General features: G+C 42.9%; 1 protein-coding gene across 3 annotated transcripts in view; it reads right to left on the bottom strand.

Moving 5' to 3' along the window:
- Nucleotides 1-229: 229 nt before the first annotated feature.
- Nucleotides 230-25,880, bottom strand: part of lin9 (lin-9 DREAM MuvB core complex component) — a 108,007-nt gene continuing 82,356 nt past the window's right edge. For 2 of the 3 annotated variants that reach the window (XM_072550763.1, XM_072550765.1), the window contains exons 10-15: nt 20,902-21,003; nt 18,600-18,680; nt 16,151-16,276; nt 14,051-14,233; nt 5,110-5,207; nt 231-1,758 (exon numbers count right to left, since the gene is read on the bottom strand). In XM_072550763.1, coding sequence (XP_072406864.1) covers nt 1,653-1,758; nt 5,110-5,207; nt 14,051-14,233; nt 16,151-16,276; nt 18,600-18,680; nt 20,902-21,003 — 696 coding nt within the window. In that variant the 3' untranslated portion in view covers nt 231-1,652. Of the gene's footprint in view, nt 1,759-5,109; nt 5,208-14,050; nt 14,234-16,150; nt 16,277-18,599; nt 18,681-20,901; nt 21,004-25,880 lie in introns of all 3 variants that reach the window. The other variant, XM_072550764.1, reaches the window with a different exon arrangement.

Here is a 25,880-nt window from a genome sequence, read left to right as displayed (position 1 = left end):
GGATGGAGAGAGTGTACACCAGAGCAATTAAAGGATCCAGAGCAATTAAAACAGAAAAAAAAGGGGTACAGTACATTAGAAAGCAGAAACACAGACTGTACAAAAGGAGAAAGTATTAGACTTTAGTGTGAGAAAGACAAAAAGACGAAAGAAGATTAAAAATCAAAAAACTGACGGAAGGAACTTAAACGGATGGGAGAGAGCCTTATTTTTAATTATATATTATCTTTATTTATAAATATTTAAAGCTGCTTTCAATTTATACACCATACAAAAGGTAACATATCTGAAAAGGCAGTACTACATACACTAATTCTGATTTAATTACAACAGTATATAGAACTATCTGGTTGAAATTCCAAGAAACTTTGAGAGTGCAAGGGGAAGATGATTCTATTTACACTGAAAACTAGGAAGGGAGAAAGAAAAAAAACAGAGGCACTAGTACTAACAAAAGATACAGACTTAAAAAAATTCAACCATAACCAAGTACAAAACTTGTTAAAGTTCGAAAATAATAGTTCTGTGAACATTTTTTTGCTTTTTTTTTTAAACATTTAAAAAGTCACCTCAGTTTCTCCATCCCAGGATTGCTCAATATTCAAAAATGGGTTATTTGGATCGATTCCCCCTAAACTTACACTTCAATTTGGAAATTTATTAAAGATTCAAAACTTTACAATAATCTACATTAAACTGGAAACACTTATTTACCCACTCATTACAATATAAACATTTAAACACATTTAAAAAGAACGACCAACTTTCACATGACAAGTTTGCTCCATTGCATCTCTTGCATGAACAATCTTGTGATTTGGAGAGTGATGGGTGCAAAGAGAAAGGATGGGCAGTGTGGTGTAAGAGAACTTCAAGATATTTTCAATAGAATCCCAACCATCACAATAAACTACTTGTTTACACATTGGGGAATAGAAAGCTCCTCAGTTGCATGAAGTGATACACATTTTACCAATATCAACCCCTTCTCCAGACTCCTCACTATGGCCCCACCAGCAGTGCACAGAATCGCACAAAATAGATCTGATGAGTTTGGGATCTTTCCTCAAAGCCAGAGAGGAACATAGTCTTGTGGTTGGGGGCTGATGGTGCTACACTGACTAAACCTGTTGAGTGGGACAGTAGGTCATTTAGTGACCAGAACCTGTCTCAAATGCTGCAGGAGAGAAATCAGGACAAAAACAGAGGCAGATGAAAAATCTTGAGCACCAGGGAACTCCAGGACTGGAAGATGCAGCCAGTGCATCTGGAGATGGCCGTCACGACATTCCTTTTTGTGTTTTTAAAAATAAAAACTATTTACATTTTTACATAATTCAGCTCGACATCCCTCAGGATAAGTCCATACCTAGCTCAGTTTACAGTTACTATTTACAGTTAGAGAAAGCATGAGTAATAAACCTTTAAATGGCCAAACATACAAAAATAAATCAGATTCCTGAAGAGCTCAGGCTGCTGCTGCTGCTGCGCTACATATTTAATGAAAAAGTACAGAGTAAGAGCACAGAAATTGCTCTCCCTATCACATGTGTTTTAGTTAAATTTTAAAAAAATCTCTTCTTTCCTTCTGCCACTCACTGGCTGAGGCTTCACCCATGCGGCTGTCCTGGACAAAAGTTCATCACTTTCCTTCAATCCCTGTTGGTGTTGTTGGCCGTGAAGGCGTGGAGGTTCCCCATCTGGCTGAGGCCACTCTGGATGTGGGCAACGTGGATTTCAACATTGTTTTGGAAGCAGCTACGGAAACAGTAACTTGTGTTTAGAACACCCGTTTAACAAGGCAGAACATTTTGATGCAGCTTAGACCAAAAAGGTTAACCAAAGAGGCAGACTTTGAGAATCAGAAAGAAGGGAAAGGGGTGGAGGGAATTCTTGTGCTTAGGATTTTGGCAGCTTGCAGACATGGCCAACAGTGGTGGAGTAAATGTAGTTTGGAAATGTGGAAACTGTCAGACCTGGCATCTGTTATGGTGAAAGGTGTGACAAGACATCAGGTGAGCAGTGTGATGACAGAGGAGCAGTGGATCGAGCTAATGATAAGTGTCATGACAGATGTGGAAAGTATGGTGGATTTTGGATAATGTCGCATATAGATCAGGAATAAGAGGAGGCCAAGGAGGTAGATCTTTGGGGGATTCCAGAGGTAGCAGAGTAGGAATGGGAATAAAAACCTTTGCAAGTGATAGAACAGATAGGGTGCAGTAGAACCAGGCAACTTGGGAACAGCCATTCAGCCCCTTAAGCCTGTTCTACCACTCAAAAATACTATGGCAGATCTGCTTAACTCCATATACCCGTCTTTGGCCCAGATCCCTCAATACCTTTGCTTAACAAAAAATGTATCCATAAAATAAAAGTAAATTACTGCGGATGCTGGAATCTGAAACCAAAAGAGAAAATGCTGGAAAATCTCAATAGATCTGGCAGCATCTGTAAGGACAGAATACAGCTGACGTTTTGAGTCTAACTGACCCTTTGACAAACGGTCAGTTAGACTCGAAATGTCAGCTCTCTTCTGTCCTTACAGATGCTGCCAGACCTGCTGAGATTTTCTAAAATTTTAAATCCAAGATGGATAAATTTAACAATTGACCCAGCATCCATTGCCATTTGTGGAAGAGTGCCAAACATCTCCCACTCTGTGTGGATGTAGAAGTGCTTCCTGACATCTCTCCTGAAGGGTGTCTGGCCCTAATTCTCAGAATGTGTCCCCTAGTTGTAGAGTCTACAACCTATGGAAATAGTTTATCTACTCTGCAGTTTCCTGTTAATATCTTGAAGACTTTGATCAGATGACCCCTTCACCGTCTAAATTTGAGAGAGAACAGGCCTAATTTGTATTATCATTCCTCATAACTTAAACCTTGAAGTCCAGGTATCATTCTTGTAAATCTATGTTATACTTCTCCAGGGCCAATATATTCTTCCTAAGGTGTGATGCCCAGATCTACTGAAAGTCCTCCAAGAGGGGTCTAACCAGGGATTTGTACAACTGCATCCTTGTATTCCAGTCCTCGAGATAGAAAGGTCAGCATTGTTAGCTTTCTTCCTGATTTTCTGTACCTGTGTAACTTCTGAAGTTTCGATACTCCTGAAACCCTCCCGGAGGTCTCTTTGGACATCCATTATATTTAACTTCATACCACCCAAAAGGTACCCTGATATATAAAAGCTCATTTTTATTGCTGACACTGAATTCCATCTGTGATGGGAAAGGGAGAGGCAGTTCCACCCAGGTACAGAATGAGGATGTTGTGGTCAAAAGCTTGAGAAGGGCAAGGAGGAAAGGTTTACTACAGTCACAGAGGATGTCATTTGGATTGTAACGCTGATTAAGGATGTTTTTTGGTCCTCTGGCAAGGGGCTGAAAGCTGAAGAGATTCAAACAAGGAATTCTCGCAGAGATGGGCACAGATTTGGTGTGACAATACATTCACATACTTAAGGGAAAAGGGAATTACTGATGGGATCATTGTCTGCAAGACTAGAAAATTAATAGGAACATAGCAAGAGGAGTAGGCCATTTAGCCCATTGAAGGTATATCACAGCTGATCAAATAATTCAGTGTCTTTTACTCACCCCATCACTATTAGCCTACAAGTTGTTGGCCATCAGCAAATTATCAATCTCCAGCTTCAACATACTCAAAGACTGAGCCTCCACAGCCCCCTGAAGTAGAGAATTCCAAAGGATCACACCCTCTGAGTAAACTAATTTCCAAATTGGCCAGAAATAGTACTCCCTTATTTTTAAATTGTACCTCTGGTTCAAAACTCTCCAACCAGTGGAAACATCTGACTTGTATCTATACTGTCTGTATCCCTTAAAAGTATTCAGTAAATTTCAGTGAGATCACCTGTCATTCTTCAAAACTTTACAAAATACAGGACAGTGTGTGCAATCTCTCTTTGTTAAACACTCCCACCATCCTGGGAACACGTCTGGAAGGTGATAAATTTAAACGGGAAAGTACAATTCTTCAGGAAAGGCAACCATTGGAAACAAACAATATCACCTGGTGTGGAGACAGGAATGGATGCAGTTTAGCAGGAATGGGATCAAGAGAACAGTAGGCAACTCTTACAGATAAGAGAGGGTGTTTTAAAAAATTCTTTGATGAGATGTGGGTGATACTGGCAAGACAGGCGTTTGTTGCCCGTCTCTTATTGTCTTTGAATGGAGTGACAGTATGTTAGGCTTAAAAACAATATCAAACTAGACCATTAAGGATTAATTGCTGATGGCAATGAGCAATTGAAGGAAAGTGGAAAAGTACATGAAGAACAGCCTGCCTTGACTGGGAGGTAACCATGTGACATTATTTTCTGTGAGAAGTGTCCTGTTGTGCAGTTACATGGGGCTATCTAGATTTGTTTCTCAGCCTGTTCTGGAAAAGTACTGCAGTCATTATGAGGAGGAGGAGGTGCAGCACAAAATCTAGATTCAGAAAAGTATCAATATCAGGGACCTTTCTCCACTCATCGGACTTTTCACTGCAGGGCTAGTGCCATGGAATATGAGACAGAACCCAGAGTGTTATTGTCACCAAAGACCTCAATAAAGAGAAGGCAGTGCGAGACTCAGTCATTTATACTATATATAAGCATATTATGCAGTTTAATAGATTCACTCATTCGTTTGTTTATTGTCTCTAATATATGCGAAGTAAATTAAGCTAATCGATCTGCTTCATATTTAATATATACACAGATTCTTGTATTTATCTTGATCAAGCCTTAAAAAGTACCCATTAGGTACTTTCAGCCTGACAATACAGTGACTTGAGGCCACTGTTGTGGGTCTGGAGTCACATGTGAGCCAAGCCAGACTAGGTAAGGATGGCAGATTTGCTTTCTTGAAGGATATTGGTTAAACCAATCTGTTTTTAGAATAAGTGATTTTACAAGCTGGTCGCCATTGTGGAGGCCAGCTATCAATTTTGCATTCCTGAACTGAACTCCACCAGCACCCAGGAGGTGGTGTGAACCCATGACCCCAGAACATTTACCTCAGCATTACCACTACAACACCATCTTGCACATCCCTCCTGGCTGAACCTGTTTAGGAGGAAACCATGATCCACCTACCTTATGTTCGAAGCATCTATAGAACTTTTGATGTCATTCAAAGAGTCCGTCAATGATTTGAATTCAAAAGAGTTTAAGTCCCCTCCTTCTGCCAGACACTGTGGGGGTTTGGGGTGGGTGGGAGGGAGGGGAAGACAGAAGTTCAGTGAATTCAGTTCCATTTAAAAAAGGCAGTCAATACTTAAACTCTGAAATGCAAAATGTGCATGACTTTAGAAGATAGAAGTCAGCCCATCAAAACTTAACTCTTCTACTCTGTTAGCAAGTTTTGAGAAGATTTGTAGCTCAGGTTGAGGTTCTGGACGTAGGTTTGCTCTCTGAGCTGGAAAAGTAATTTTCAGACATTTCGTCACCATAGAGTCATAGAGATGTACAGCATGGAAACAGACCCTTCGGTCCAACCCGTCCATGCCGACCAGATATCCCAACCCAATCTAGTCCCACCTGCCAGCACTCGGCCCATATCCCTCCAAACCCTTCCTATTCATATACCCATCCAAATGCCTCTTAAAATGTTGCAATTGTACCAGCCTCCACCACTTCCTCTGGCAGCTCATTCCATACACGTACCACCCTCTGTGTGAAAAAGTTGCCCCTTGGGTCTCTTTTATATCATTCCCCTCTCACCCTAAACCCATGCCCTCTAGTTCTGGACTCCCCGACCCCAGGGAAAAGACTTTGTCTATTTACCCTATCTATGCCCCTCATAATTTTGTAAACCTCTATAAGGTCACCCCCTAGCCTCTGATGCTCCAGGGAAAACAGCCCCAGCCTGTTCAGCCTCTCCCTATAGCTCAAATCCTCCAAACCTAGCAACATCCTTGTAAATCTTTTCTGAACCCTTGCAAGTTTCACAACATCTTTCCGATATACTAGGTAACATCTACAGTGAGCCTCCGGATGAAGCACTGCTGATGTCTCCTCTTTTCTATTTATACATTTGGGTTTCCTGGAGTTCGTGATGTCATTTGCTGTGGTGACATCATTTCCTATGGTGGGGTCATTTCCTGTTCTTTTTCTCAGGGGTTGGTAAAGGGGATCTAAGTCAATGTGTTTGTTGATAGAGTTCCGATTGGAATGCCATGCTTCTAGGAATTCTCGTGCGTGTCTTTGTTTGGCTTGTCCGAGAATGGATGTGTTGTCCCAGTCGAAGTGGTGTCCTTCCTTATCTGAATGTAAGGATACTAGTGAGAGAGGGTCATGTCGTTTTGTGGCTAGTTGATGTTCATGTATCCTGGTGGGTAGTTTATGGCTCGGAAATGACTGCCAGACTACTCAGACCCCTTGGCATCATTGTAGCCCACAAACCCACCAACACACTCAAACAGCAGCTAATGAACTTGAAAGACCCTATACAGACAACAAGCAAAACTAGCGCCATTTACAAAATACCAAGAAAGAACTTTAACAAACACTACATTGGACAAACAGACAGAAAACCAGCCACCAGGATACATGAACATCAACTAGCCACAAAACGACGACATGACCCCCTCTCACTAGTATCCTTACATACAGATAAGGAAGGACACCACTTCGACTGGGACAACACATCCATCCTAGGACAAACCAAACAGAGACACGCACGAGAATTCCTAGAATCATGGTATCCCAACCAGAAATTATCAACTAACACATTGACTTGGATCCCATTTATCACGCCCTGAGAAAAAGAACAGGAAATGATGTCACCACAGGAAATGACATTGCCAACCCAAGGAAACCCAAATGTATAAACAGAAAGCAGGAAACACCAGCAGTGCTTCATCTGGAGGCTCACTGAATATGTTACCTAATATGGTGACGAAATGTCTGAAAATGAACCTTCCAGCTCAGCGAACAAACCTACATCCAGATCGTCTATTCTGTTTCTTCCCATCTCTGTTTGTCCAAACATTCACGACCAGGCGTCATGTGCAATGTGGTGGGGGAGCTGTTTGGGACCACAAGAGCAGACTTGGGTGGTGTGTGTGTGTGTGTCTGAAGATCACTTGACAATGACAACACTCTCAGTCACTCCCCTGGGCTGCTCCCAGGGTCTTTTCTTATGATTGCCCTGAAAATCATGCAAGTGCAGCCTGGTATTCACATGTTTCTCTGCTTAGCTATTATCATTGCTCAAAATCCACAGTGATTGTTGACTGAAGCCCTCAAGTCTCCATCAGATAATCCCTGATGGAGTTATTGTTCAAGGACTGACTGCCAGACTATGAACCTTGTCTCGTACAAGGTGAAAGGCTTGGTCAGACCATAGAATCAATGTGACAATTGCCCCATTATTACTGCATGACTTGAGAGATTAGGAAGGTCTCTCCTTTGATCTTAGCTTGGATTCACATAGCCAGTTTGAGCTGGGATGAGCACTGAGTGCTGTTATAATTGCTTCAGTCAAGATGAAGACCTGCCACTAGTCTACACATCGCTACAGCTTTTGCAATAATGTGGGTGTGGTGAGAGTTATACTGTGGACCTGAGGGGACAGTTTGCTGACATACAGGGTGCCTTGCTCACAGGACAGTGACCATTTGCAGAAAGGTACATTAGGGTAAGCCTTATCACCTGTAGCTCAGTAAAAGAGCCAACACTTTCAACCAAAGAGAGAAGAGGTGGTCTAAACTAATCTGCAGTGTTAATTATTTTACAGCAACGGCACAATAGGTGTATAATATATGCAGATGATAAAATAAAATTGCAAAGGGATGTTAATAGACTAGGTGAATGGGCAAGATTGTGGGAGATGGAGTTCAATATAAGCAAGTGTGAGGTTATCCATTTTAGACTGTAAAAGTACAGATCAAGGTATGTTCTAGGTGGTTATGAAGTTAAATACAATTGATGTCCAAAGAGACTGGGGGGAATTCAGGTGCTTAGATCTTTAAAATGTCATAAACAAATGCATAAAATAATCAAGACAGATAGTGGAAAGCTGGCTTTTATATCCTGAGGACAGGGGTATAAGAATGCAGAAGTTACGTTGCAGTTCCACAAAACCCTGGCTAGACCCCACTTGGAGTACTCTGAGCAGATCTGGGCCCCACACTTTTGGGATCATACGTTGGCCCATGGAGGAAATACAACATAGGTTTAGAAAAATGATATCTGGACTTCATAGGGTTACGAGGAGCGATTATACACATCAGGCATGTTTTCTTTAGAATTTAGAAGGTTAAGGAGTAGTCTGACTGAAGTCTTCAAGATATTAACAGGAAGAGACAGGGTAGATAAACTATTCCCACTGGTTGGGGATTCTAGAACCGGGGGGGCACATTGAGAATTAGGGCTGGATTGTTCACAAAAGGTGTTAGGAAGTACTTGTACACACAGTGATAGATATTTCACATTCTCTTCCACAAATGAAAGTGAATGTTGGATCAGATGTTAGATTTAAATCTGAGATGGATACATTTTTGATAAGCCATGGTATTAAGGGATATGGATCTAAGGCAGGTATATGGAGCTAGACTACAGACAACTGTGATCTCACAAATGACAGAACAGGATCAGAGGGCTGAATGGCTTACACCTGTTCCTTTGTTCCTCTACACTCACACCCACACAGTTCACAGTGATTTGGAAGGTGCACTGTTTTTTTGACTATGATGTGGAATGGGAAGCAAGAACACTGACACAAATGTTTAGTTTGAATGGGCAGTTTCTGCTGGATAAATTCAATTTAGGCAAATGAGTAGTGAATAATGCCAACTTTACTCAGTGACTGCCACTCACTTACAAAAACCAATTAGCTCTGCTCAATTTCGCTACATCAAATCTACATTCTGACCAGCCAAGAGTAAACCTTCGCCCATCACGCTCATGCTAGTTTCTCACTATTCATTAGCCCTGTTCACAGACGTGATTTCACCAGGGTTTGTCACCTATCCTCTGGCACCTTTCCCCACTTTGGTCATCTCACCTGATTCTACTCCCTCTTCATTCTCTGCTACCACCCTAGATTTCTCCCTGAAATCTCTTCGCCACTTGTCTCCCTCAGGCTTTGCACAGGAATGTTAGCAGCCTCCTGTCTCGTTACGATGGGGGCTTGTGGCAGTAGTTGACTCTGTGCTAAGCATCGACTGTGTGCCTCCAAAGCCCCACACAGCAGAGGGAGACGGTGGGCTGTAAAGAAGGATAATTTGCTGGCCTCTTCTTTCTCTAGACCATCTCCTCGGCCAGCTGAGTTTTCTTTGTTACTGCTTGCCTCTTCTACTGCCTCTCCAAAACAGCCAGCCTCCAGAGGTCACAACCAACAGAGATTGTGTTGATTAAAAGCAGAGTACTGTAGGAGCTGGAGATCTGAAATCAGAACAGAAATTCTGGAGAAACTCAGCAGGTCTGGTAGCAGCTGTGGATAGAGAAAGAGAGTTACCGTTTCTAGTCTAGTATGACATTTTCTCTTGAGTTTCCGAAGAAGAGTCACACTGATCTTGAAACACTAACTTTGTTTCTCTCTCCAGCATTTGTAGTTCTTTGCTTTTATTTGCATGTTTAACTCATTGCCACTTCTCCAAACAAGTTTTGGAGGGAATGCTGAGGAACAGGATTTACATGTACTTGGAAAGGCAAGGACTAATTCAGGACAGGGGTTAGATCAGAGTGGTGCTGGAAAAGCACAGCAGGTCAGGCAGCATCCGAGGAGCAGGAAAATCGACGTTTCGGGCAAAAGCCCTTCAGCAGGAATGGAGGCAGGGAGCTTCCAGGGTGGAGAGATAAAAGTGGGGGGGCGGGGGGGGTGGAGGTTAGCAAGGTTTGATCACATGGAATAGAGGGAGAACTAGCTAGTTGGATACAGAACTGGCTCAAAGATAGAAGACAGAGGCTGGTGGTGGAAGGTTGTTTTTCATCCATGGTCCTGGAGAGTATTGTTGAACAAAGAGACCTTGGAGTGGAGGTTCATAGTTCCTGGAAAGTGGAGTCACAGGTAGATAGGATAGTGAAGGCAGCATTTGGTATGCTTTCCTTTATTTGATCAATGCATTGAATGTAGGAGTTGGGAGGTCATGTTGCGGCTGCACAGGATATTGATTAGGTCACTTTTGGAATACTGCATGCAATTCTGTCTCCCTGCTGTAGGAAGAAGGTTGTGAAAGTTGAAAGCATTCGGAAAAAAATTACAAGGATTCTGCCAGAGTTCGAGGGTTTGAGTTATAGGACAGGCTGAATAGACTGGGGCTAGTTTCCCTGGAGAGTTGGAGGTTGAAGGGTAACCTTACAGAAGTTCATAAAATCATGAGGAGCATGGATAGGATAAGTAGACAAAGTCCTTTCCCAGGCTGGGCTAGTCCAAAACTAGAGGGTATAGGTTTAAGATTTAAAAGGGACTAAAGGGGCAACTGTTTCTCGGCAGAGGGTGGTGAGTGTATGGAATGAGCTGCCTGTGGAAGTGGTGGAGGCTGGTACAATTACAATGGTTAAAAGGCATCTGGATAAGTATATAAATAGGATGGTTTAGAGGTATACTGGCCAAATACTGGAAAATGGGACTAAATTTATTTCGGATATGTGGTCGGCATGGATGAATTGGACCGAAGGGTCTGTGTCTGTGCTCTATATCTCTATAACTCCATATGCCTACTTTGAAGAAGTTCTGCTTTTCTCTCTGATGGGATTTCTGTTTGAATCTTTCAGTTTATTCGCTCACATTGCTCTCTATTCCCCTCCTAGTGTTTTATAAAGTGTTAGCCAAACGTGCTTTCAAAGCCACATCTCCTGCCTCTGTGACCGTGTTGATGGTGGCATGGTGGCTCAGTGGTTAGCCCTGCTGCCTAACAGCGCCAGGGACCCAGGTTCGATTCCAGCCTCGAATGACTGTCTGTTTGGTGTTTGCACATTCTCCCAATGTCTGCGTGGGTTTCCTCTGGGGACTCTGGTTTCCTCCCACAATACAAAGATGTGCAAGTTAGGTGAACTGGCCAAGCTAAATTGCCCATAGTATTCAGGGATGTGTAGATTAGGTGCATTAGTCAGGGGTAAATGTTGAGTAATTGGGTTGGGGAATGGGTCTGGGTGAGTTACTCTTCGGTGGATCGGTATGGACTTGTTGGGCCTGTTTCCACACTAGGGATTCTGTGATTTTCTATGATCTTCCTTCACTACTTTCAACCGTCCTTGTAGCAGAGGTACAGATGCCCAGGAGGTCATAACCCAGTGACAGTTCACCATACAAAGTTAAAGTCCTGTTGTCCATCTGATGAAGGTGGCTGAACAAGGACAGATGTTATTGACTGAGCAATGAATGTACTGAATTGGCATGCTCCAAGACCTCCAAGTTGTGAAGAGACACCCAGGATAGGCTTGAGACAGTGAAGTTGGAAACAGTTCACCCTGTGTGTTCAGGTTTCCACACTGTAGTGGGATGAAGATTCGGGTTTGGTAGATCTGCGGGTTGCTGTTATTCCACACTCATTCATCTTGGCTGGAACAGCTGCAGCTTTTGTCATGTGTGCTGATTTCAGGATCAAATCATACATTGGTGGTGACTGTGAAGCTTAGATATATGAAGCTATCAACAGTCTCTGATGTCATGTTATCAGTGCTAATAAAGACATTATGGCGACGTCCTGTACGATGAAGTCTGTTTTCCTGATGCTGACATCAAATCAAACTCTTTGCAGGTCTGAGGAAGTGTGTCCATTTGCTGCTACAGGGGTGTCTTATTAGTATAGGTTTGTCAGTATCAAGAAACACTCTGAAGACTTGATGCATCTTTGCCTTGGATCTCAGGCAAACAAGACTAAACACAACGTTCCCTCAATTCTGGTATATAAGTAAACAACCTTTGGATGAGATGAAAGCATGTGACAACAAAGAGGAGAACATGCCAAAGAGTGTTGGTACCAGAACTTAACACTGTTCAACCCCATCAGCAGATCTCAAAATTGGAGGTATAGTGGACAGCGAAGAAAGTTACCTCAGATTAAAACAGGATCTTGACCAGATGGGCCAATGGGCTGAGAAGTGGCAGATGGAGTTTAGATAAATGTGAGGTGCTGCATTTTGGAAAGGCAAATCAGGCTTATACACTTAATAGTAAAGGTCCTGGGGAGTGTTGCTGAACAAAGAGACCTTAGGGTGAAGGTTCAAAGCTCCTTGAAAGTGGAGTCGCAGGTAGATAGGTTAGTGAAGGCGGCGTTTGGTGTGCTTTCCTTTATTGGTCAGAATATTGAGTACAGGAGTTGGGAGGTCATGTTGCGGCTGTACAGGACATTGGTTAGGCCACTGTTGGAATATTGATTGCAATTCTGGTCTCCTTCCTATCGGAAAGACGTTGTGAAACTTGAAAAGGTTCAGGAAAGATTTACAAGGATGTTGCCAGGGTTGGAGAATTTGAGCTATAGGGAGAGGTTAAACAAGCTGGGCTGTTTTCCCTGGAGTGTTGAAGGCTGAGGGGTGACCTTATAGAGGTTTATAAAATTATGAGGGGCATGGATAGGATAAATAGACAAAATCTTTTCCCTGGGGTGGGAGAGTCCAGAACTAGAGGGCATAGGTTTAGGGTGAAAGGGGAAAGATATAAAAAAAAAGGCCTAAGGGGCAACTTTTTCACACAGAGGGTGGTGTGTGTGTATGAAATGAGCTGCCAGAGGAAGTGGTGGAGGCTGGTACAATTGCAACATTTAAGAGGCATTTGGATGGGTATATGAATAGGAAGGGTTTGGAGGGATATGGGCCGGGTGCTGGCAGGTGGGACGAGATTGGGTTGGGCTATCTGGTCGGCATGGACGGGTTGGACCGAAGGGTCTGTTTCTGTGCTATACATCTCTATGACTCTATAACTAAGGATTCTACTGGATGGTTTGGAAGCTGAACTGGGCTATGGTTACATCACAAGAAGAAATTAGATGAATACCAGAAAGGTATATTTTGCAAGGTCATAGAGTAAGAGGATCTGGAGGCTTTAGAAAGATGCAAAAGAGGTTTACCAGGATGTCAACTGGATTGGACTGAATTATCTAGGAGGATAAGAACAAAAAATTTGGATTGTTTTTACTAGAGCTTTGAAAGATGGGGGTGAGCTTTTGCAAGTAAATAAAATTATGAGAGGCATGGATATGGTGGAGAGTCTGAGGCTTTTGCCCAAATCGGAAGTACGAGAGGCATAAATTTAAGAAGTTTAAAGGATGAGATGTGTGAGGAAAGGATTTTACACAGACGGCTGGCAAGTTCCTGGAACATGCTGCCAGGGTGGTGATAGAGGCAGATAGGATAGCAAGGTCTGAGGCATTTAGACAGATACGTCGACAGGCAAGGAATAGATCCACATCACTCATGTTGCAGGCAGATGAAATTACTTTAGAATGGCATCATGGTTGGCACAGACATGGTGGGGGCGAAGGAGCTGTTCCCATGCTGTACTGTTCTAAGAGCAGAAAAAGTGGAATTCATCAAATTGCTTTCTCAAAAAGCTGATATGGAGACAATGGGTTGAATTTTTCCCTTCTCTAAATTCATTCCATATGTGTAAAAAGTGCAGACTAATAAGATTTGTACTCAGTTACAAAGCAGGATTTTTCTGTCTCCCACTAACATGCAGCAATGTCAGAGTAAACCTGACGGCACAAACCTCAGATCTGTGGCTTTTTAAAAAATTCTCAGGATATCAGTGAGACTCAAAAAGGTCCATCTTTAGTTACACTACAGAGCAACTAGATGACTTGCTTGACCAGAGGGCATTATAGCATCAACAACTACAGAGACTGGAGCACCTGTAGGCAACACCAGATATAGGCAGCGGCTGGGTTTGTTTTGACAATACTGAGTGAGTTGTGGTTTCTGCTGCAAATCCGATGATTGGCAATATAATTTTTAATCTGGCAATGAACTACAAATGACAGGACTACGAAATTAAGTTTCACAATTTACCCAGACTGTATAGAAGATCACAGCCTTGAGGTTGTAAAGCCTACCAGCACGACTGCAGCCTCGGTCTGAACTCTGGCCTTACCTTGATCTGTAGTAGCACAGCTGTCAACCTGGCTATTAGATCAGTGAGATTTTCATTCCTCACGCTGGCCTGCCCAGTTTGTGATGTATTTGCCTGTCGTACAAGTTCGTGAGCTTCCTCCTCACACCTCCTGCGCATATCTGTGGGCTGGTCCATGGGTTGCAAGCCCTGGTCAGGAGCAAGCTATCATTTTTAAGACAAGAAAAAGCAAATATGGCAAGGTGAACCAATGCACAAACTCTCAGCCACTGCACATCAAATGCTGCCGAAAGTTAGACTGACAGAATGCAACACAAAGCTGAGTCAATGAGCTGCATTTTATGAAGTGACTTCCAAGACAGTTCACAGGAGTCTCAGTTTGACATTGGGCTGTATAAAGAGATAAAAGGATTGATAACTGTAGGTTTTAAGGAGCAACTGAAAAGAGAGTTCAGGAGCAAATATCAGAACTGAGGCAGCAGATGATATTGCCAACGAGGGTGGAATGATGAAAATTAAGAATTGGACGCATTGAGTCACAGAATTATACAAAACGGAAACAGATCCTTTAGTCCAACTCGGCCACGTGTACCATAATCCCACTCTGACCTAGTCCCGTTTGCCAGCATTTGGCCCATATCCCTCCTATTCATATCCCCATCCAGATGCCTTTGCAATGTTGCAATTGTATCAACATCCACCATTTCCTCTGGCAGCTCATTCCATACATGCCCCACCCTCTGCATGGAAAAGTTGTCCTTCACGTCCCTTTTAAATCTTCCTCCTCTTACCTTAAACCTATGCTCTCTACTCCCCTACTGTGGGAAAAAGATCTTGACTATTCACCCTATCCGTGCCCCTCATGACTTTAAAAACCTTTTGAAGGTCACCTCTCAGCCTCCAACACTCCAGGGAAAACCCCCAGCTCAATGAGCCTCACCCTATAGCTCAAACCTTCTATTCCCAGCAATATCCTTCTTTCCTATAGCGGGGAGACCTGCAGTGAACACCGTATTCTAAAAGTGGCTTCAATGTCCTGCTCAGCCACAATAGGACGTCCCAAATTCGAGATTGCACTGACTAATGAAGGCAAACGTGCCAAATGCCTCCTTTACTATACATTCCATCTATGACACTACGTTCAAGGAACTATGCACCTGTACCCCTTCTGTCTGTTTCTTCAGCAACACTCCCAGGGCCCTGCCATTAGCTGTATAAGTCCTGCCCTGGTTTGCATTAATCGGGGCGGCATGGTCATTCAGTGGTTGAAGTATTCCAGATATTAATACCCCCAAGGACCTAAATTCTAACCTCCTGCCTAAATTCCCATAATCTCTCTGCAGAACCTCGTCCCTTTCTTTGTTGTTGGTACCAACATGTACAATGACCTTCTGCTGGTCATTCTTTCCTTTCAGGATATTCTACACCAGCTCTGAGAAATCCTTGATCCTGGCACCAGGGAGGCAACATAGCATCCTGATGTCTCGCTGATGGCTGCAGAAACATCTGGCTGTGCCCCTGTCCAGACAGTTCCCAATCACAACTGATCGCTTGGAACCTGATATACCCTTATTTACAGGAGAGCAAGTAAGGGTACCAGAAACCTGGTTGTCAGTGCTATACCTCCCTGAGAAGCCATCACTCCTACAGAATCCAAAACAACACACTGGTTTGAGATTGGGATAGTCACAGGAATCTCCTGTACTTCTTGCCAATCTCTCCCTCCTTTCCCAGCAGTAATCCATCTACCTAATTGTATCTGTGGTTTTTCTACCTTCCTGAAACTGCCATCCATCACATCCCCTGTAATGCAGTGGTATTGGAGAGTTGTAGGGCTACAAGGGATTGCAGAGACAGAGAGGGAGCAGGGCCATCAACACAAGGATGAGGACTTTAAAATGGAGGGGATGCTGGATAAGCAGCTGATGTATTTGAGCAGGCACACGGTAATGGGTGAGCAGGATTTGGTGCTGATTAGCATATGGAAAGCAGAGTTCTGAATAAGCTCAAAAGTTCACACAAAGAGCACACAAGACCTACACAGGAGGAGTAAAAGTGAAGAAACTCCATGCTGAGATTACAAGATTAACAGATCCAGGCAAACAACGCAAAAATTCTCACCTCATAACAATACTGTTGGACTTTATTCAGAACCTTGTTCAGGTCTTTGTTTAGCTGCTCCAATTCTAAAACAATCGTCGCATATCGTTTTTGAAAGTCTATTCCAATGGGAGCAGAGTATGATTTCTGAAGGAGTGAGAAATTGGTTAGTCATTTCCTACCTTAACTGGTCTGATACTGTCCTTAAAGTGAACAGCCAAAGTGTAGGACTGGGTGGGCAAGGAGGGGAAACGGGAGAAAATAGAAGAGCTCATATTTGCGGGAATAATCACTAAACATTCCACTCTCAATTACCACTGCTAAAAAAGTAATAGGCTGAAATAAAACAAAGAACTCCAGATGCTGGAGATCTGGGCCCACTAAAAACTTTCATAAGGAAGGGTCACTGGATTTAAAACATTAGCTTCACTCTTCACATTAATCCAAAGCCCTGAAAGATTTTCCTTTTAAGTACTTTGATAGGATCAGTATTGAATGATGGAGCAGAGTTGAAGGGTTGAATGGTGTACTTCTGTTCATAATTTATTTATTCATATTTATCCAATATTGTTTTAAAGTTATTGAATCTGCTTCCACTGCCTTTTCAGACAGCGCATTTCAGGTCATAACTTGTTGCATTTAAAAAAAAAAGTTCCATGACTTTGTGCCATTACTTTTAATCTGGTTATTGACCCTCCTGTCTATAATTTCTCCCCATCTACTCAAAAACTTGTAGAATTGTAAACACTTTAGCAGTAATAGTGTGCATCATCAGTTCTCACATACTAGAAAGGACTTCATACACAACAGGCCAGTTTTGATATTTAGTGACTTCAGTTGCCAAATACAGGATTGAAGAGTAATGATATGAATCACTCGTTACTCATACAACATTCTACTCGTGTTCCCCTGCACTACACTCCTCCCAATCCTAATCACTCACCAGCTTCATCTTTATTTTCCTACACCAATTTTCACCCTTGAAGGCTTTGAATGTAAAATCTCTCATCCTCAAATCCCTGTGAATTTGCTTTTCACTGTTCAAGCAAATTCTTCCAGCCTCACATTACCATCCTCACCACTCCAAAGCCTCACCATAGAACAGCTGCTGATCTCTTGCTCACCCCCATTTCCCATCACTGTTGGCTTATCCTCTGGAACTGCCTCCCATATACTTACCTCCTCTATTAAAGAAATCTCCTGAAAATACTCTTCAAGGTAATTCCTTGAATCTCGCCTTTCCCACTTTGATATCCATTTTCCATTTGGTTGTGTCTAAATGTGTGGACAGAATTTCTGTGTTCTCTGTATGCTGTGGCCTTGAAGTCACTTGACTACTGTAGAAGTGATAGCACACTATCAGAAAATATTTTGGGAGCAATTTGATATGTGCTAAGATAATATGCTTGGGAGGAACAAGCAACTTAGAGCCTGGGATTCCATGACATCTTTATTCCAGTAAGGGCTGATAGTCACCCTGTGGCTGGGTCTGCTGGTGACTATTTCATACAGATTGACTGCTATGACTGATCAGGAACTTCATTCTCCTTGTGACTACTGCAGATGGTAAAAAGTGAACGAGATGGAACTTGGTCTTTTATCATTGAGAAATTCAGGTACCAGAATACTTATTTTGTACAATCCACCCTGACAGCAGTTACATCGCGGTGTGAATACTTTATAAACTGAGTCTCAGTTGACATCAATGTAAATGGCCACTGGGCCTTCTCCAACACCTAGACAACGAGAGCTGCTGGCCTGTAGCAGTGGTCAGTGTTTGTACAGTCAGGAATGTTAGTACCTCATGTCATTGACAGACTATACAGTCAACGTTGACATGAAAAGGGGAAATGTGGCCGACAGACTTCAGGCATTGAGCTTTAGTAGAATCAACATTCAAACCGCCCAATAAAGTTCACTGCACCTCTGTTGGCCCACAGAGTTATCAGCTTAATTTCATTGCACTGTATGATCCCCATGCAATTTCTTCCTTGTCCAAAAATAATAATCAGCTTCCCTTTTGCAAGTTACTGTGGACTTTGTTTCAGGGCATCCATGTCTTTTGCACAAACCAACAATTTCTCCTGACTTCCCCTTTGCAATTTGGGTGCCTCTGTGAACTTTGATCTGCAGAGCCAGGGCTCAAGTGACCTACGTTCTCTAGGACTGGGGAGAGGAGGATGGATGCCTATCGGACAGAAAGAGTCCGCACTGAACTCCAGGAAGACAGAATCCGGAGGCTGGGCAAGGATCTTTAGATTGCTTGGAGATGGAAATTAAATCAAGTGGGTCAAACGTCCAGCTAACCTGAAGGGAACAGAGGCAGGTAGGTCTGTCGCTCTGGCTGACATAATGCCCTCAACCAATACCAAAACCAATTCTGCATTCTGGCTGGACATCCTTTGAAGTAAATAACCATAATCAAGTGTTTCATTTAAAACCTGACAATAAAATCGAGAAGATTCTTTACCAGTTTCTCTGCGTCCGTGTTCATTTCTTTTAACTGTTTGATGTGTTCTTTCTTGATCATGAGAATTTTTGATAACCTTGTCTAAAAGCAGAAAATAAAGACAAACTGTAACAGAAAATCAGACAAGAACCTTGCTTCACACATCATGGGAATTGTTTTCCTGGTCACATAATGAGGGCAAGTAACTTGATACAATGGATGACAATGTAATATTGACAGCAAACTGTAAAGAGTAGGCAGAAAACACAGAAATTTGTAGGAAGTGTGTCACTGTGACAAAAATGACTGGCACTGCATGAGTTTTGTGGCCAGGAGCTCTGTCCCTGTGCCACTCGGTGTGGACCCTCCCTCTTCTAAAATAATCTCATGTCAGGGCACTTAGCAGCCAAAATGTCACATACAACAGGATAGATCAGCAGAATATTCAAAATGTCAGCTCAGTCCTGTAACATCAAAAATCTATGAGCATATAGTTAACTATCTGACCGGATGCCAATCTTCATTTGATCCCATGTAATAACTACTAATTTGACCAGTTTTGGTGGAATCTTTACCTAGGGGCAGATCAGCAAGGGTTCACTTGGCTGATTCCTATGATCACTGAAGAATTGGAATGGCCCAATAATTGTGTGATGTTTAGAAGCATGCAAGATAGGTCATTGTAGCAAACAAGATGCTGAGGTAGTATGGGAAGATGGGAGCTTGGTTTTTGTAGGGGATGCTGAGAGGTTGTTAGCCTTCACCTGAGAGTCCAGAATCCAGGAAGCAGTCTCCAGATTAAGGATCGATCAGACTGAGATGAGGTGGGATTTCTTCACCTAAAAAGGACAGCGAATCTTTGGAACTCTCCAACTCAGAGGGTGTCACTCAACTAAATGTGGGTGTAGGTGATCAAGGTGTAGACTGACAGGAGTCAAGGAATTATGAGGATCAGGTGGGAAAGTGGAATTGAGGCTCAAAATCTGTCACGATTGTACTGAATAGAGGAGCAAGCACATTGGGCTGTACAGTCTGTTCCTGCTCCTGTTATGAAGCTTTTCCAAAGCTTTAAAATCCCTTCTACAGCACAGTACCCAGAGTTGGAAGCAATATTCCTAATTACAACCTAATCGGAGGCTTGCAATTTGCAAATTTGAATACAGGGAACATAAAAATCTAATGTCAATGATTAGACAATAATTGGTGTATTTGGAACCCTGTTGAGGAAACAACGTCCAAGATGGCGGTGGAATAGGACGCTCCAGCCGGAGCTTGTCCAATCTGTCCGTTTATTTCTTGTTTCCTTCTCCTCTCGGCCTCAGTGTGGACCTGGCAAGGTAGGTCTCGGCCTGGTCTCTTGGCCCACGTTGGCAGTGTCTCGGCATGTAGGTGTGTCCTACCCCAGCATGTTCCAGAGGCAGCAGGAATGAAGTCAGAGACTGCAGGTTCAGCTGCACGATGGCACCAGTGGCCCAACACAGGAAGGGCGAGTGGCGAGGGAGGTCACTGATAACTGTGGTGGCAGCATCGAGAACAGACAGCTGAGGTCTCCTGGAGAGCAAACTAAACTCAAAGACTGTTGAAATTTTAAATCTATTCCTTTATTTTTCTAGTTTATATGAAGGACTTTAATGTTAACTATTACCTTATCGCTTTATTTTTCTGCTTATTATGTGAAAGTCTGTAATGATTAACTTTTGAAACTTTGTTTCTCTCACTAGTTTGTACTAAAGCTTTTTGTATGTAAGAGGCGCTGCGTGTGGCAACATCAGACACTTTTCTCTGTACTCCTGTACAGAAGTACATGTGACAATAAAATCTAAATCTAAAACCTTATCTAAAAATACACGGGGAGGGAAATAAATAAAGAGAAACTGAAAGAGAGAACACATAAGATACTGACAGACCCATTCACATTTCCTGTAATGACGACACTGTTTTTGTGGGCAGCTGATCAGCTCTTTGCAGAATTCAGGCTCTCGGTGTTTACAGGAGATTCACAACACTGATGTCTGTATGGACTGACAGTCTGATACTTAACCACAAGTTCTGCATGCAACTGAGCCACGCCCTGTTTCAGACTCCACAATGAGTCATTGAATTGAAAGTGTAATGAAATTTTGAATGGAACTTTGTTTTCTACTAGGTTTGATAATGCTTGGCTTTCAGCCTCATTTAGCAGAATGGATGGTGCACATTTCTCAGCTCCCTACCTTTAACATTCCTTAATGGAATTTCAGCCATTTCCTCAATATAATTGATGTGTTTACCCAGAGTAAACATGTAGAGGGAAGTTTGAAACGTAAAGGATGCAGATACTTACCACCTGGATAAGAAATTCGATAGGAAACCCCCCAAGTGTGTCTCCTTCAGTAGCCGACAGTTTGCTTTTCCAAGGCGATTGACCCAGAAGTGGATCATTGTCCTGTCATGAACAACAGGGGAATAAAATGAGGCACCGTTAATGCAAGGTCACAGGTTTGAAGTTAGCTTTGACTTAATGGCAGCACTCTCCCTTCTCTTTCCAGAGCAGTCAGCATGTCATGTGATGACATTTCAGTTACGATTGCTGAGCATTCCAGATTGGTCTGGGGTTTTCCACGGGTCTCCCAGGAACTACTGCTTTCAGAATCGGGAAATCTTTGCCCTTTGAATTCCTCACTGGAGCAGCTAGTCACCTCCACACCACCCAATCATGATATCAACCACCATTTAGATATCTCCAATGCTAATGCCACTCATAGGAGGAATGTGGCCATTCAGCCCACTGATCGCTAGTGAGACTGCTCCATCTTTCAATAAGAACATATATCTGATCTGATTGTGACCTTTACTCCAACTCCCATGTATGTCCCCATAGCCTCAACTCTGTGTTGATCAAAGATCTGTCTGACTCAGTCTCAAAATATATTCAATGACCTGTCCTCCACTGTTCTCTGCAGTAAAGAATTCCAAACACTGATGACCCTCAGAGAGAAGACAATTCTCATCTCTTTCTCAAGTAGGAGATCTCTTATTTCCAAACCCTTGTCCCCATGAGAGGAAACATCTCAGCATCCATCCCTGTCAAGCAACTGCTCCTCACTTTTCTGAAGTGCCCAGCCCCTCTTGATAAGATAATCTCTTCACCTCAGGAATCAGTTGAACAAACCTTCTCCGCACTGTTTCCAATACAAATATTTAACTTAATGCCCCTTCTTGTGGATCTGTTAAAAAGTGACCAAAAATGGGACAGTTTGGTGGAGATACCTTTAGGAGTCCATCTTGCAGGAAGTGTGGGGTTTGGAAAGCTGCAAGTAACGAATGATGAAAGGTTTTTTTAAAAACATTACAAAAGGCGGCTTTTGCGATCTGATGTACAATGCCTGAGGGGTAGCAGATTCTATAATAACTGTCAAAGACAACATAAAAATAATTTGAGAGCTATGGAGAATGATCAGGGGAGTGGGACTAATCGATGATTTTTCCAAACAGCTGGAATGAGGACTGAATGGCTTCTTCCTGTGCTGTAAGATTCTGTGAAGCTTCACATCCTCATAACTGGGTGTGTAATGAACCCTCTCCTAAATTCTTTATTTGACCTGTGCAATACTGAACTGACATATTATCAGAGGTGCCTTCTTTCAGGTGAGATGAGAAAGAGACCAGTCTACTCACTCAAAAGCATGTTGTGTTCTAGGATCTTGCCTACCCTAAAAAAGTAACTGTACTTCTGGCTGTGAAGCTCAGTTATTCTTCTGTCCTACCATTATGTTTCTGCAGTCCTGTTTATTTCCACTAAAGGGAGCTCTGGCATAATGCAGTGTTCCGCTAATGCCAGATCTTTGGCACTGTATAGTTAAGTCTCACATTTTCAGTGAATTTTCCAGGAAGTTAGCAATCATGTCTATTCTAGGCTCATTCACTTTTAAAGGTGTAGGTCATTCAACCTCATGAGGCTATTCCACTTTAGTATAAAGCTATCACGTCTGAACATCCTCACCTGTCCAACAATCCTCAACAGACACAACAATAATGACAGCTTTTGTTTAGAAAGTATCTTCGGTGTACTATGATATGCTAGGTTTCACAGTTGCATTACCAAATAAAAGTTGACATTGAGCAAAGATTGGTCAGAGATGGTTTTTAATGGAGGAACCTAAAAAGGGAGAAAGAGGTGGGGGGGGGGGGGGGGGAAATTTCAGGACTTCATGTCTGGGCAGCAATGGTGGAGTGATTAACACTGAGGACAGGTAACAGGCCATGAGAGCATTAGATGCAGAAACTGAAGTAGGCTATTCAGCCCATTGAACCTGGTTCACGATTCAACGAGATTATGGCTGATCTGATAATCCCCGACTCCACTTTCCTGCTTTTCCCCCACAACTCTTGATTCTCTTACTGAATAAAAACTTGACCATTTCAGCCTTGAACATACTTAATGACTAAGTCTCAACAGCCCTCTGCAGCAAAAAAAAATTCCACAGACTCACGATCCTCAAAGAAGAAATTCCTCTTCATCTCTGTTTTAAATGTAGGACTCCTTATTCTGAGATTATACCCTCTGGTCCACAAGGGAAAGCAACCCTTCACATCTACTCTGTCAAATCCCCTAAGAATCTTCCATGCTTTAGTCAGGACACCTCTCACTCCCCTATTCTAGTGAGTACATGCTCAATCTACATAACCTCTCCTCAAAAGAAAATTCCTCAATGCCTCCAGCACGGTGGCTCAGTGGTTAGCACTGCTGCCTCACAGCGCCAGGGACCCAGGTTCGATTCTAGCCTTGGGCGACTGTCTGTGTGGGGTTTGCACATTCTCCCAGTGTCTGCGTGGGTTTCCTCCGGGTGCTCTGGTTTCCTCCCACAGTCCAAAGACGTGCAAGTTAGGTGAATTGATCATGCTAAATTGCCCGTAGTGTTATGGTGTATTAGTCAGGAGGGAAATGGGACTGGGTGGGTTACTCTTTGGAGGGTTGATGTGGACTTGTTGGGCCGAAGGGCCTGTTTCCACACTGTAGGGAATCTACTCTAATCTGTGTCCCTCTATAGCCTCCAATGTCTGTATACTATTCAGTATTGCAGCTGTGGTCTGACTAGTGCCATGTATCATTTTGACAAAAGCTCCCTACTTTTAGGCTTCATTTCCTTTGAAATAAATGTCAACACATCATTTGGCTTCCCTACTGCCCACTGAACATGGGTGCTAGGTTTTTGAGATTCATGGATAAAGGGTCCCAAATCCCTCTGTTCCATAGTTTTCTGTAGTCTTTCTGCATTCAAATAATATTTATCTCTTATATTCTTCCTGCCAAAGACCATTACCTCACATTTCTCCACATTATGTTGCATCTGTCAAGTTTCTGGACACTTGCTTAACCTGTCCACATCAGACGCTGTGAATTGCCTTCATCGTGTGCCCGCCCACCTATTTTTGCCTCATCTCCAGATTTGGCTACCGTACATTGACTTTAGTCATCCAAGTCAGGAAGATATGGGAGAGGTTTGATATCTTGGAATGTTGTAGAGCTGGAAGTGGTTGATACGGAGGGACAAGACTATAGAAAGAATCTTAACCTTGTTTATAAACCTAAAACAGCTGCTGTACAACTGGGAGCTGCTGCACAGCAGATTACGTGTGGGATCTGATCTAAGATAGGATACAGGCAGCAGGATTTTGACTGAGCTGAAGTTTAAGGAGAATAGAAGGCAGGAGACTAGCCAGGAATGCATTCTAAAGTCTAGATGTAACACAGGCATGGAGGAGGAGTTCAGCAGCACAGGAGTGGAGTCAGGGATGAAGTCAGGCAATATTACATCAAGACAAAAAGGTCTTCTGGATCTTGCCTCAAACGTCTGTTACATTTGATTCGAAGACAGAGATTGGTTCAGTCTCTCATAATTATAGGGATGAGGATTCAGCCGGAGGTTGCAGGTCTTCCCAGGATATAATTTAGAAAATGTTTTCTCATCCACTACTGGATGTTGGATAAATAGTCTGATCACTTGGAGAGAGTTCAGAGGCTCAAAAGTGCTGGGGCTGAGGTGATCTTGTAGGTTCTCAGCATGTTGCACTTTCACATGTTGTTGGTGAGGACAGTGGATGAGAATTAGAAATACCAGCGTGGGAGACGGTACACAGATCACTGCAGCTGCTTCTCTGGCTGTGGCCAAGTCGGTAAAAATAGAACCAAACAGGTTCAGTCAGGCCATGAGACAGCCTGTCGCCCAGGCCTGGCCCCTCGCCCCGAACCGGGTGCCTGAACCGGCCCCTCACCCAGGCCTGCGCCTGAACCAGTCCATTAAACAGCCAAACCACCTCAACATCTATTCATCCTTCAAAATAAGTACATCTCTCTCTTTCTCTCCTTTGAGAAGCCAAAGTTTGATCAACACCTAATCAAAACAAACATTTAATAATAAACCATGTCTACTGCTATATTTGAATTCTCAATTATTTTAAAATGTCATGATTATGAGCATGTGTATTATATGCATTATACAGAAGCAAATAAAACCATAAATATGGTCATGTTTTACAATGTGCATGTCAATTCAGGGCCGAACTTCACATTGGGGACTTTAAGTGGGGTCAAGAGCGAGACTGCTTGGCCATCCCTCCACTCCTGCTCTCATACATCTTAGCAACAAAATTGTCAAGCACTGAAATGGACTCATAGTAGGAAAAGCTCAAAAATCACCATTTGAAGTTACTCAAAAGCCAATAACCAGGCAATGTAGATTTGAATTCTTAAAATATTCATTCACAAAAAGAGGGCATCGCTGACTAGGCCAGCATTTATTGCCCATCCCTAATTGCCCAGGGGGCAGTTAAGAGTGAATCACATTGCTGTGGGTCTGGAGTCACATGTAGGCCAGACCAGGTAAGGATGGCAGTTTCCTTCCCTAAAGGGCATGAGTGAACCACAGAGTCAGAGATGTACAGCATAGAAACAGACCCTTTGGTCCAACTCGTCCATGCTGACCATCCTAACCTAATCTAGTCCCATTTGCCACCACTTGGCCCACATCCCTCTAAACCCTTCCTATTCATATACCCATCCAGATACTCCACAACCACATGATGAAGAGCAATCCATCTGAAAGCTAGTGCTTCCAAATAAACCTGTTGGACTATAACCTGGTGTAATGTGATTTTTAACTTTTAAATGCTATAATTGTACCAGCCTCCACCACTTCCTCTGGCAGCTCATTCCATACACGCATCACCCTGTGTGAAAATGTTGCCCCTTAGGTCTCTTTTATATCTTTCCCCTCTCGCCTGACCTAGGCCTCTAGTTCTGGACTCCCCAACTAAGGGAAA

The sequence above is a fragment of the Chiloscyllium punctatum genome, chromosome 3, assembly GCF_047496795.1.
Source record: "Chiloscyllium punctatum isolate Juve2018m chromosome 3, sChiPun1.3, whole genome shotgun sequence".
NCBI lineage: Eukaryota > Metazoa > Chordata > Chondrichthyes > Orectolobiformes > Hemiscylliidae > Chiloscyllium > Chiloscyllium punctatum.
The sequence above is the reverse complement of the archived record's forward strand: the minus strand, read 5'-3'. Positions and strand labels throughout refer to the sequence as shown.